The following is a 13,365-nucleotide window of genomic DNA, read 5'->3' as shown; positions in this document are numbered from 1 at the left end:
TATGAACACCAGGCTGTTTTCGGTGAGTTAAAACATTTTATTAATCGTTCACTACAGACTTTTTAGTACAAGCAGTTCCATACTAAATATGATTTACGTTCACGTCAGTTTAAGTAGCCATGCAACAAACGTTTTCGAAGCATTCCTCACAAGAATCACATCGACAGCAAGAAGGCTTACTGAAGCAAAACCTTTGGGTAAAAGTCTATAAAGTCTGATACAGATGCAACTGGTAGTTAATACACATACAAAAAAATAATAAGAATACGCCTGCAGTTATATTAGAACAGGTCTCAGCTAACGTCTCAAATATTCTGTACGATTTTACCATTTAAAGGTTCAGTACGATCAAAATTGGAAAAACATCCCAAGTCTAATTTAAACTCCAAGAAGAAAAAAAAAAAATACATAAGCTGAGGTGTGAATTGTGACATTAGTTAGTGCAGATTCTGTCTAAAAAAAAAACCCCCAGAATTTTGACCTCAAAGAGAGCAATGCTGCTGCAAAGAGACAACACGCTTCTCTGCAACCACCAGACACTGTCAACACATCGAACAGGAAAACCTCAAAACTTGTTCCCATCGAACAAGAAAACCTCAAAACTAGTTTCCATCGAACACTTCTGCCAACATTTTGAGACTGAAATCCCTCTGCCTGCAGCTCAAACTGGTAAGAAATGTAGCCAATGGACAACAACGCTAACAGTGATTAGTAATTTAATTACCAAAGAGGATTTAAAACAGATGTGTCAAACTCAAGGCCCGGGGGCCAAATCTGGGCCGCCACAGCTTTTTATGTGGCCCTCTTGACTCTAAAGGGACACATAAATAGAACCGCCAAGATAGCAGCAAGTTTAAATATATCAATCAATTCAAAGCACTTTTTATCTGTTTACTGACAAATTGTATCAGTTTATCACTCCAGTTTTTTGTGAATTGGAAACTTACGTACAATCAACAAATCCCTGCACTTTTTCACATTAACGCATAATTGTGAGTTTATTGCAAATTTTTTGCATAAATTTGTCAAACATTGGCTCTAAGTAACCTGCGGGTGGCAGTATTTCTACTATACTTCTACTAATTAGCTGGCTCAGCCTTACTTTATGTGGGATGATATGATGAGTAATCAAAAGTTTTTTATTGTAAATAAAAAACAGATTGTGAAATCTTGGAGTGACTGAAAATATGTTCGGTGTTTAATTTTAAGAATTTATTTATATTTTAATAGCTTAATGGGTTTCATCAACACATTCTGGCACAACCGGCCCTTTAAGAACATTTATGGTCTTGATTTGGCCCAAAAGGAAAATGAGTTTAACAGCCCTGATTTAAGAGCTCTACATAATCAACAGTCAGGACCACATAGAGAGCGACAATTGTTATAGTAAACAAATGGAAAATTTGATAGATTTCCCTACATTTCAGACCTGATTTCAAACAGGGAAGAGGAGCCGCTTTTCAAGTGACAGGACAGTTCTTCCATTGTAGCAGCAGGTGTAATTCGGGCTCCCTGAACTTGCTAAAGCACTTTGCGTTCTGTTACAAATTAAAAAAGGCACAGTGACCTCTGCTCCGAGGAGTGATGGTTTAGTGGTCCAGCTCCTTCGTAGGAACGATGAGGAAAACCACGAGGCAAGAAGTTGCATATTGAAAATCAGGTATAAAAAGGCAGCAGCTCTGACTTCATGTTGAGCTAAAGTGGGCTGAGCGGCTACGACTCCAACGGGCCCAAAAAACATCGAGTGTTTCTGTGGTCGGTAACGACAGGGAGAAAAACAGCAGACATCCAGGAAATGAGCAGAAGCCACAGAAAGGAGGGGAAACGTCCATGGAGAGACAACAAGAGAAGAACGACGGTACAGATTGGACACGAGGAGGAGGAGTGGCGCTCTCAGATGATCACCCTTCCTAACGCACACGGGACGCCTTCGAAGTGGCCTGAATCAGAGGAAAATAAGAAATCAACATTCTCAGTTTACTCAGTCAGGTGAATTATCTGTTTTTTAGCAGATCGGACTCAGGAGCACCTGTGAGATTTCAACTCCTGTGAGTTTTTCCACAGCCTCTGGCAGCCGGGTCATGATGTCCAGAACCTCCCCAGCCAGTTTGGCGGCTCCCACCTCTGAGCCGCCGCTGGACACCATGGTGATCTTCTGCGCCTTCGACATCGGCTTGCTGATCTCCTCAGCCATCTGCGGCGAAACGTCATCGGAGAAAGCAAAAAGGATAAGTGTTGGTTGTAATGAGGAATTTAAAATAAAATGACAAAATGTTTTCAGATAGAATCAACAGTTTTAAGGAATGAAAAAATATCAAAAAAGGTTAAAAATCCAATATTTTTGGTGTATTTTACAAAGCGGGCTGTCTGGGTTTCATAAAGTTGTTTGAACATCATCTAACATCCCTAAATTCCTAAATGCCACAATGATGAGAAAATATGTCAGATTTACTAATTATGTCTTCAAAATCTGAAGCTAGATACATTTATTTGGTAGTTTTGCCTCTGAACTGCATGACTTGTTTCAAACTTTTTGGTTTACCTCCTCCATCTTCTGGCCCGTTCCTCCTGACAGGACTGAGTCGGGTTTGAAGTCCGCTTCACTCACGCGCCTTTTCAGATCTGACCATAAACTCCGTTCAGCACTGAGATCAGAACTTTAAGAGGGCCACGCCAAAACATTGAGTTTATTTTCCATGAGCCACTTTATAACTATGCTGTCCCTTTGGAACATAGTTAAATATTTCCACATAATAAATCTGAAAATTTTTGTTTCATTATTGTGGCGTTTAGCAAATATAAGTCATTTTTTTATTTTAACTGGCCTAAAACAGTAGAAGTTTGATTTGATTTAACTTCAGACAGTGAGAGAAAGAGGTGAATGTGTCTTTTGGTGTATGTAAACTTCTGGTTTCAGCTGTATTTCTAAATGTAAATCTGCCTTGGTTCATACAGTAAACACACATCTTGCTCTGCTGAGGATCTTTGCACAGCGAGATGTTTTCAGATCTCAGGCTAAAGTTAGCTTGGTTCTTCTTTCTTTTCATACTCATGGTTATAATTTGTAATAATAATAATTAATGCCAAGAGTTTACTGCAGCTCTCTCACCCTTTGATGTCCTTTCCATCATGCTCAAAATAAAAATTAAAGAGGACTAAAAAGTAATTTTGTTTTTGGCTAATTAAGTGATTATTCTCTCAGCTCTAAGATTTGTTTAGATTATTTTATCAGAGAGAGTTAAACTGACCAGAGGAAGTTTCTCCAGCAGCATGTCCACCATGGCTCCATCTTTGTACTGCTTAAAGGCCTCGGCCTTTTTGGCCATCTGCTCTGCCTCAGCGCGACCTTTAGCCTCCACAGCGAAAGCCTCGGCGTCGCCCCTCATCTGAATGAAAGCAAAAAAAAAAACACAGACGCCCTTTAGAGACCACAGCTCTAACAAAGGTTACACCTTCACTTCTCACAAAACCAAACATAATATTATAATTAATAATAATATTAATACGTAATTGTCAGTTTTTACCTTAATCGACTCTGCCTCAGCTTCAGCCTCCATGATGAGCTGCAGGCTGAACAAAAGAACAGAACGAGTAAAATGCTCACTTTCAATCCCAGTTCAATGAATTCAACAAAATGGCGGCGTGCTGCTCACCGCTGCGCCTCGGCTAACTTCTCCATCCGGTATTTCTCAGCTTCTGCAGGTTTCTTAACTTTGGCCTCCAGCTCCTTCTCTTTGCGGGTGATTTCCTGGTCCTGCAGCGTGATCTGCTGCGTTCGCTCCACCACCTGAATCTGCATCTTCTCCTCCTCGATGCGCTGCTTGGTCTTGGCCACCTGATGTGGGATATTTGAAGGTGACCCATTATGTTTCCTCGAACAGGTTAGGATAAGATCTATACAAAACATATTCATTGAATTTTTTACACAAAATTGTGAGATTTAATTCTGCTCAGTTCTTCCTATTTTGAGCTCTTTCAGAATGAGCTGTTTTAGGGCGTCTTGTCACTTTAAATCCAAATAAGCTGCTGCTGGCCACGCCCCCAACTCAACAATTACACTCACATATGAAAATGGCTGCAAACAGATGCATAAACATGCAACCGTACATCTTTGAAAAGCAGAAGTGGAGCCTCCTGCACAACCAACAAGAATGGAGGAAGTGGTTTCTGGATGGTAAGTCAACAATAAAACACTTGTCTTTTCCAGCAGTCATTGTACAGAGCATACAGCGGTAAAACCAGCTGACCAAATGTGCTGAAGCTCTGCTTGAGTTGCTAGGTAACCGATCGGGCTTCACTGGGGTTCCTTTTTGACGGCTCATTTTCCAGATACCAAAACACATCAACATATTGCCAAATAACAGTTGGGTGTTTTTTAAACTCTTGGGCTGTTTTAAGAAGAGGTAGAGACCCAAATGGAAGTTCAAAAACATGCAAAATGTGAATTTTGCCTTATAGTTCCCCTTTAAATGTGGCTGAAGCAATAAAATGTGTCGTTTACAAACTGTAGTGCACTGTGGTGCTGTAGGCACCTGAAGCTGGTAGGCCATCTCTGACTCGGCCTTCTTGGAGTTGACCTCGATGTCGTAGGCTGCTTTCTTCAGCTCAAAGTCTCTCTGAGCTTTCGCCATTTCGATCTCATTCTTGTACTGCGCAGAAACCTTTTCCTGCATTGCATGAGCCTCCTGCGTACAGCCAGCGAGACAGGAACAGATCATGAGGAAATTATTCCAAATATATTCTTTTTCACCATTTATTTCCACATTTGTAATTCTTTACCCTGATAACAGCATCGCGTTTATACTGAGCCTCTCCGATCCTCGCGTCTCTCTGGACCTGGGCTGTCCGGGCTTTTCCCAGAGAGTGAAGGTAATCCTGCAGAGCAGACAGAAAATGAAAGATTAGAAAACACAAACAACCTTACAAACCAAACAAGTTCCTATAAAAATGTAAAAGAAGCAATTTTTTTATTTATACTTTTAAATTTAGTTCATTCATAGGTGGAACAAGGAAAGTTTAAATAATCAGTCACTTCCTGTTTTCACTGGCTATGAACTGACACGATAATATTTCATGGCCACTCTCCAAAATGGGAAAGACAAGAAAACATACCATTTAGGTTAGCCTGATGTCCTATTTACCTCCAAAACTCAAGAAATAGCTACAAAAAATAGATATTGGCCTAAAACTGCCCACATCTGTAGTCAAATAATTATGTCAAATAACATTTAAGATTATTTAAAACTTCTTGGAGTTTAAAACGCACATAATAAAATGCAAGATTTTAAGATTCAGCAAAGACTCTGTAGCAGTGGTGTCAAACTCGTTTTTATTTCAAGTCACATCAGCATCAAGAATGTTCTCAATAAAATTACCCATTAGACTGTAAAAATGTGAATAAATAGGCATCTGCATCTAATGAATCCCTTTTAAAGTTAAATAAACTTTTTCAGATTGAATTCAGATAGAAACTGCTTTGATTTCACAGATAAAATATTTAGGCACACAACTGTATCTCTTTTTCTAGAGCCTAAATGGCCACATAAGAGGTTATGGTGAGCCGGATTTGGCCCCCGGGCCTCAAGTTTGACACATGAAACAAAGTGTGAAACGTGGAAAAACACAACGTGCCCACTGTAAGGTACAGTAAACAATTTGAGATGCTGTAGGCCTATTTACCTTCTGAAGGAATCCTGTTAAAACGGCGCCATAAAGGCAGCACCAGGAGATTTAAAATAAAAATTTGGTGGATAAAGTAAGTAAATAAAAATCAATCGTCGGGAGTTTCATGAGGATAAGAACCAAACATCAACACATAAAGAGTCACAAGATTCAAAATCAACCAATTTCATCCAACCTCGTGCTGATTGTGCAACAAAACAAAAAGGGAATTTATAACTGTGTGAATTAAAATGGCTTCTGCAAATAGGCAGAGAAGGATTTAAACTCCCTAAAAGCTCCCAGCGTTAAATGAGTTTGTCACTTTAACACACTGAAACCCCAGAGAGCGGACACGCAGTCTTTCGGATGTAGTGCATTAGTCAAACCAATGAAGAAATGGTTCTACTACCGCTGAAGCACTTAGGCCTAAACGAGGCTGGGAGTTAGCTGGGTCAAAATCAGTCACTCAAGTTCTTCAGCAGCGGAAACCATCTGAGCCAGAGAGCTTTCATTAGAGGCCAGCAGATGTCTTCTGCTTCCAGATGTTTGACTTTTATTTAGAGAATACAAACCTGATCATCGTGGACGTCTTTCAGGGTGTAGCTGACCACACCGATGCCCATGTTGACCAGGTCGGAGGAGGCCACCTTGAACACCTGCTCAGAGAACTTCTTACGATCCTGGTAGATCTCCTGCACAGAAAGCAAAACATTACCACAGATTTTACAACACAATACATAGTTCTGACCCGTGTGGTGTTAAATTTCAAGTGAAAACATGTGAAGATGTTGGCGGACCGACCTCGACAGTCAGATGAGCGATGATGGCTCTCTGGTGGCCCTCCAGGGTCTCCAGAGCGATCTGAGCGACCTCAGCCTCAGACTTCCCCATGAACATCTGACAGGCTGTGGCCAGCATCTCCTTGTTCTGACCCTGAATCTTCACCTGGGACAAAAAAAGAAAAAGATTTAGCTAAAACTGAAACTAAAGGTTTAAAAGAGGGAAAATATTTAATAAGATTTGAGTCAGTAAAACAAAAAGTCACAGAGGTTCCTTGTCTTTCCACATTGCCTTGCAAATTTAATTTTATCCCTTGAAACTTTTTCATAAACTACATATGCCTTAAACAGTGATTTTATTAAGTAGTATCAGAGTCAAGGGATCAAATATTTTAGATTTGTGCAACAATTTTTAACACAATTAAAAAAATTCCAATTAAATACAATGAAGTTTGACGTCGTGCTAAAAGGATCAGTGACTTTTTATGTTTTGAAAGTCACTAATCGTACATAAAAGTAAATATGTTCACAGAAGCTGATTTAAAGAACAAGTCTGTTAAACTTTCTGATTATAAAGCATTTCTACCACACAACGGTCGGCGCTCACCTGTGCGATGCCAGTGACCGAGATGGGGACGCCATGACGAGTGTAGACTTTATCACTTTTCACGTTCAGAGTCAGGGTGTTGAGTGTGATTCTGCGGTAGTAGAACACAAAGCAAGCGTGACGAAGCAGAAATGATCATATTCTGATCATGTATGTGTTCTCTTTTGTCTCCATTTAATTTGCCAGAGACTCTGAACCACAGAGGCAGAAGGCGGCTCACCTCTGGATCTGCTGGATACACGGGATGACAAACACTCTTCCTCCAGCAATCATCAGAGGTGGAGAACGGCCGCAGCCTGTTGGGGAAAAAGAGAAATCATTTAACATTACAGTGCTGATTAGTGACAAACAACCAGCTGCTTCACTATCCAGAGAAAGAAGAAACAGATCAGTTATAGATTCATTTCACAATACAGGCGAGTTAGTCGCAGTATATTAAAGAAAACTGGAAAATCCCCAAGCTGAAAATCCAATGTGAGCAAATAATTAGATCGCAAACCTTCAGTAAAAGCAGAACACATTTATAAACACGGCCATTAAGTATCATCTGTTTCTACCAGCTACTGAAAGGATTTTCTAAACATCCTGTGTTATTGCAGGAAACAAGCAGGAATCCATTACCAGACACCACCATGGCTTCATTGGGTCCACATGTGTAAAACATCTCGATTCCTGAAGGAATAAAATGTACATTTATGATTAAAAAAGGAATCCTTCAGCAGTCTGTGAGCAGTAAAAACAGGATTTTATACTAATATAATAAAAATCAAAATCTGGATAAAAGTATTTGTGACCAAGATGCAAATGAAAATCAAAAACCTTTACATTTATTACCACATAAAAATAGATAAATTTATACATAATACATTTTGTTGGATGATAAATTGCGATAAACGATAATATTATTGAGACTATTTTTAAGTAATAACATGATAACGACATAATAATGAAGGTTCGCCCTCTCAAAGAACAATAAACAAATTTTGAACTGGAAGATATTTTAAATATAAAAAAAAGACAACTAAAAACAATAAATAAAATTGAAACAAATACCATACACAATCTAAACCATAAATTAAATAGATTATTAAATCTCTGTAAACAAAATTGGCCTTTAAAAAATATTAATAATCAAATCAGAAATTATCAAGCTGATATTTATTTATCATGTGATTAATTTATTATTGTGACACGCTTCTTTATAACATGTAATAAATGACAGATTATGTAAAATAATAGATTATGAACTTTAATCTATTATTAATCTTTAATCTTATTAGAGGCATTTTCAAGACTAACTTCACAAGAGTGTTGCTTTCCTAAAAGTGACTTAAATGAAATTAGCAGCTAAATTGTTTCACTAATGATTCTAATCCAGGAATCTAAAAATAACCAGAAATTGCAAAAGAGTTACAGGAAAAAGCCCACTCATGTAAAATTATCCACAGGGAAACACAGCGGGGGTATCAGTTACATTCTGACTGGCAGATTATTACACATAAAACAATTTAATGTGCAGAGTTTAGTGTATAGTGGAGGATATGTGATGCTGCGGGCCTGCTTCTCTTTCACACAACATGAGAATCTTGGTAGAGCTCTTTAAAATACCAGGACATTTTAAATATTAAATAAAAACCTCAGTTAGAAACCTAAAAACTGGGCGTTTTTGCAGGATATTGATTGGAAAATGTAGACAAATGATTCATCAAACTGACAAATAGCTAAGACACATTTATCTTCCTATATATAGGATGTAAAAGATAGCATGAGTCCCAAAGAATGTAGCAAAACAGTAAATAATATCAACATTTCTTACAAACACTTTTGAAGTCACTAACTTGCTAAGCGTTTTATTTAAATTTAACTTTACTTCTTAAATCACCTTTATTATTGTTGCCAAGTCAAAACTAATATGAGCAGAGGAGTGTAGGAACAATATTTACTCATTTGAGTAACATTTTGGGGAAAAATTTACTTTTAAGACTAGCTTTGCAACACTGTAGTTCAGGGGTGTCCCAACGTGTGGCCCAGGGGTCATTTGTGGCCCTTAAACTGATTTTGTGCGGCCCATCAACTGCATTTCAAGAATGACAGAAATTTGAGCAGCACAGAGGCTTGATGCAGATGGAGACTTTTTATTTGTGATAAAGGTAAAAACTATAATTTTGTTTACAGCAACCCAAAGTATTCACTTTTTATAACCAAGCTTTTATAATAAATATCCTACTAAAAAGGCGACACTTGCATCCAAATCAATATTAATCTAATGTATTAAACTTGGGTAAATATACCAAGCATTTTGACAGAAAGTGACACAACTACATGCATTTATTTTAATACATCAAACATGCAAAAAGTTTCATATTTGACTCAGGTAAGAGGAGCAATACTTCGTAATAACGTTACTCAAGTTATAGTAAAAACTATAGCAGGAATGTCCACATTTTTTGTCGTATGGGCCAAAATCGTTGAGTCAATAAAATAAAGATAATTAAAAAAGTCAAATCAAGCAAATGTATTCACATTTTAACCAAAGGTGTGTGATACACAGATACAAGTGAGAACTCCTGTTTGTTCACAAGCTTTGTTATTCTAATGTTTTTAAACAGCTGAACCTGTTGCACCATTTAAAGGTCAGGTCAACACAAGACAAATATTATAGCACAGAAGATATTATCACTGGAAGTATTTCGCAATGCTGTAGCATATATTTTCACTACTGTAAATATTCAAAGGATTTGTTTTCACTTGAGCAAATTTCTTTGACTTCTCGAGTAAAAAATAAGTACTGGTTCTCATACATGAGTCCACGTTTTGGGAACTACAGTTCACACATGTCAACGGCAGTCAGAAGATCCGTCTGTGTGTTTTCAGCCTCACGGCTCCTCCCTCTTTCCCACAAACCCGTTGAAATCTTCCTTACATCTCCCCAAACAAAACCGTCGAGTCCAAACAAAAAGCTATCCCCATGTAAAACAAAAAACAAAAAACCCTGACCAAACCGAAAACAACACCCTTTATCTAAAATCACGGCGCTAAGAAAGCTAACATAAGCTCGCCTTTAGCACAGTTACTACACACTAACAGTAAAGGAAAACAGTAAAGGATTAACACAGCCACACTTCAGCGAAATAAACACCGGAATCGACTGTTTCTGTTTAAACCGCTCCTATTTGGTTTATAAAAGACAACAAACCTTTTCAGGATGCAATTAAATTGGTTTCGTGCTGCTGCGGACAGATTGTACTGTAGCTCGGCGATCGTCAAATTGGAATCAGAGAAGAACGTCGTTGCGAAAAAGGAAGTGTCTGTTCACCACGCCCCGTTTGACTGGCGCCATCTTGTGGTGAATCTGGTCTGGATCTGTTTTCAAACAAGGTTTTTATTTTTATTTAGTTGTTTTACAGCTTTGATTAAGGAAATCGATCTATATTATTTCCAAGAGCACAAACAAAAAAAAAATCTGTAAACACATATGAATATTGTGGGTCACTGAATAATTTTAAGTTATCATAAAGTGTATTTTTGTACCAGTGAATTTATTTCACATTCTGTGTTCTGTTCCTTGTGTTTTCTTTGTTTATGTACCAAAATGTTTTCTCAGTATAAAAATAAAGTGTGACCAAACAAAGAATTTGACTCCACTTCTAATTGCTCACATAATACAGATATTATGCATAATTAGATGAACATTAGAGGGAGTAAAGTTAAGAATAAAGTGAAAATACACAGCCATGTACATGTTCATTTTGTGGTAGTGCAATGTCTTTATTTTGTTTTCTCTTAGCAAAAAGTATAGGTTAATTTTATTACATATGCTTAAACATAAAAGCACGGAAAGTATTACAGACCATGTAACTGGGGTGTATTAGAAAATATACCAATATAATAGAATACAACTTTTTTTTAGTTTACAAAAGTTTTTATTAAGTATACTTTAATAAAGTAATTTTAAGATTAAGATATGCAACACATAGTTTAATGTACTCGATATATATGTGTGGTTCATGTTTTAGTTTATTGTAGCATATTTAATGAATAAGTGTAAGCAATGATATGTGTTTACTCTCTGACTTTTCTATATACTTTACAGTACAAGCCAAGTGTGTTTCACTATGCTGTTCTTAAGTATGTAAAATATAACTTATTATAAGTAAACTACAAGTAGACGCCCAAACTAGGTCTTGTTAAGGGTCACAGAGTTAGCAGACTACTCTGGCTGTAAGGAGTTCATTGTGTTCATCAGTTGGACAGCCTGGAGGAAGAAAACTGTCTCTGTGACGTCTGGTTTTTGTAAATAGCGTTTTGTAGAACCGACCTGAAGATAACAGTCTAAACAATTTGTGTCCAGGATGTGTGGGGTTGGGATAGATGTTAGCTGCCCTTTTCCTGACCTGACCTGTACAAGTCCTGGATGGAACGACGGTCGGCCCTAAGGATCCGCCCTGCAGACTTAATTGTTTGGTACAGATTGGACCTGTCCTGTTCTGTGGACAAGTCAAATCACACAATGTAAACCACAAAATTATGTTTCTGTTTTATACATTTTAAAAGATAGTAATCTTATTGGGATTTTGTAATGATTATGTGTGCCTGCATTTTAAAGAAGCAGTGATTTAAAAAAAAAATAAAAACACTCTTGCACATCACCTTATTAATGGAAATGCTTTTTTTTAATCTCAAGAAGTCGAATGCTTTCTGTTTTATTGACTGAGAACAAAACTATCTAAGAATAGGATTTGGGTCACTCTTTGTTCTTCATTACAGGTATATTTAGCGACGTTGACTGAGTGGGACTGTTTTGGAGTATAAGTTGCTGGATGTTGGTGGTTCTGTTCACAATTACACTAAAATCAAAGGAACAAAAGTAGCTAATTAAATACTTTGTAATGTACCAAACATATTCCATTTTAATCAGATTTAATTTTGTATGTAAAATTTTTCCAAAACATTTTTAACAAGAGTACATATGCATCCGCTGCACGTTCTGGTCTTGAATTACTGAAAGGGGCCAAACAAATGTTTTTCAAGGACCACAAATGGCTCCTGGGCCACACTTGGGACACCCTGCTGCAACACAATAACTGGCCACTTTATTAGGCACACCCTGCTGGAAACATGCTGGAGCCCCATTTGACTTTAGGACTGACTTCATCGTTGATGTCATGTATTTAACAAGGTGACGCAAACATTTTAATGAAATTTTGTTCCCTATAGGCTTGATCAGCTGTGGATTTGTCACAAGCTTCTCCCACAGACCAAATGTGCTCTAGTGGATTGTGGTCTGGTGACTGTGGAGGCCATTGGAGAACATAGAAGTCGTTGTCAGATTTTTAAAAAACTATTTCAGATTACCTTACGGGCTGGGTTAACATCTCAGACTTTGTGTTTCCTTCTTGGAGGTAGTTGAATTTTATTTGTGAAGCCACATTTTTCCCAGCAGAACATCACTGAGCAACATGATAAGCAGGTTTTCATTTATATGACCTGTAAGCTGTAGAAACAATGTTGATCTCTGTTTGGACTATCAGATGCTAAGTTACAATCTTAGTTCCCTAAAGCAGTTTTATGTGGTTTGAAACATGTTGACATTTACTGACTTTGCTCTCTGAAGGCCTGAGGCATAAGCTGCTTGCTGACAAAGCAGTCTACCGCTTTCCCAAAGATTCACCCATTTCCTTATATAATGATTTTCTCTTCAAATTTAAACATAATAAAGGTAGAATGTGCAAAACATTATGACTTTTAAATTTGGATAATATTGTTGTAAATAAACGAAGCACCTCCAGCACTAAAGAATCACTTACGTTATTGTCATGAATCTCATATTTATTTTTAGCTTTTAATGGCGAATGTGGCCTGTTTGTTACTAAGGTGCAACAATGATACAATAAAGAGCTTTAATGAACTTTTGTATATGGTGCATCTGCAAGTTACTAAAAGATATTTATTCAGATATTTGATGGGGTGTATGTATATATTTTTGGCTGGACAAGCACATAAGAAATGAAAGATTTGCTTGGGGAATTTCCCAAGAGCTTTTTTTTGGTCAAGTCATGCTATCCCCACCTTCCAAGGCCTTGCCACCCTAGACAGTGATCCATATTGCTCTTATAAAAACTACCACTGATGATGAATGTGTGTAAACATCTGTCTCAAGCTGAATAGTGTATATTATTGCCTGTCTTTAAATCCATTTATTTTTCTCCCATTGGCGTCCTACATTTAGCCACATTGTTCACAGCTCTACAGCTGCAGGATAGCTTCTTTTAAAAATGATCTCATCCATTTACATCCAGGCTTTTTAATAGAGGGTTG

The 13,365-nt window shown here is 37.5% G+C and overlaps 1 protein-coding gene and 1 long non-coding RNA gene across 2 annotated transcripts; one reads left to right on the top strand and one right to left on the bottom strand.

The window, feature by feature from the left end:
• Positions 1 to 16: 16 nt before the first annotated feature.
• flot1b (flotillin 1b) lies at positions 17 to 10,358 on the bottom strand. Its single transcript, XM_032558900.1, has 13 exons — positions 10,244 to 10,358; positions 7,669 to 7,719; positions 7,268 to 7,343; positions 7,048 to 7,138; positions 6,463 to 6,606; positions 6,234 to 6,353; positions 4,780 to 4,875; positions 4,533 to 4,685; positions 3,654 to 3,835; positions 3,525 to 3,570; positions 3,249 to 3,386; positions 2,030 to 2,194; positions 17 to 1,940 (listed from the first exon to the last, which is right to left on the bottom strand). The coding sequence occupies exons 2-13, from the start codon at positions 7,709 to 7,711 to the stop codon at positions 1,911 to 1,913; spliced, it is 1,284 nt and encodes a 427-aa protein (XP_032414791.1). The 5' UTR covers positions 7,712 to 7,719; positions 10,244 to 10,358; the 3' UTR covers positions 17 to 1,910.
• LOC116717478 (uncharacterized) lies at positions 10,296 to 11,696 on the top strand. Its single transcript, XR_004338747.1, has 2 exons — positions 10,296 to 10,393; positions 11,399 to 11,696. It is a non-coding gene; the product is annotated as an uncharacterized LOC116717478 (long non-coding RNA).
• Positions 11,697 to 13,365: the final 1,669 nt, after the last annotated feature.

The sequence above is a fragment of the Xiphophorus hellerii genome, chromosome 3 (assembly GCF_003331165.1).
Source record: "Xiphophorus hellerii strain 12219 chromosome 3, Xiphophorus_hellerii-4.1, whole genome shotgun sequence".
Classification (NCBI taxonomy): Eukaryota; Metazoa; Chordata; class Actinopteri; order Cyprinodontiformes; family Poeciliidae; genus Xiphophorus; species Xiphophorus hellerii.
The sequence above is the reverse complement of the archived record's forward strand: the minus strand, read 5'-3'. Positions and strand labels throughout refer to the sequence as shown.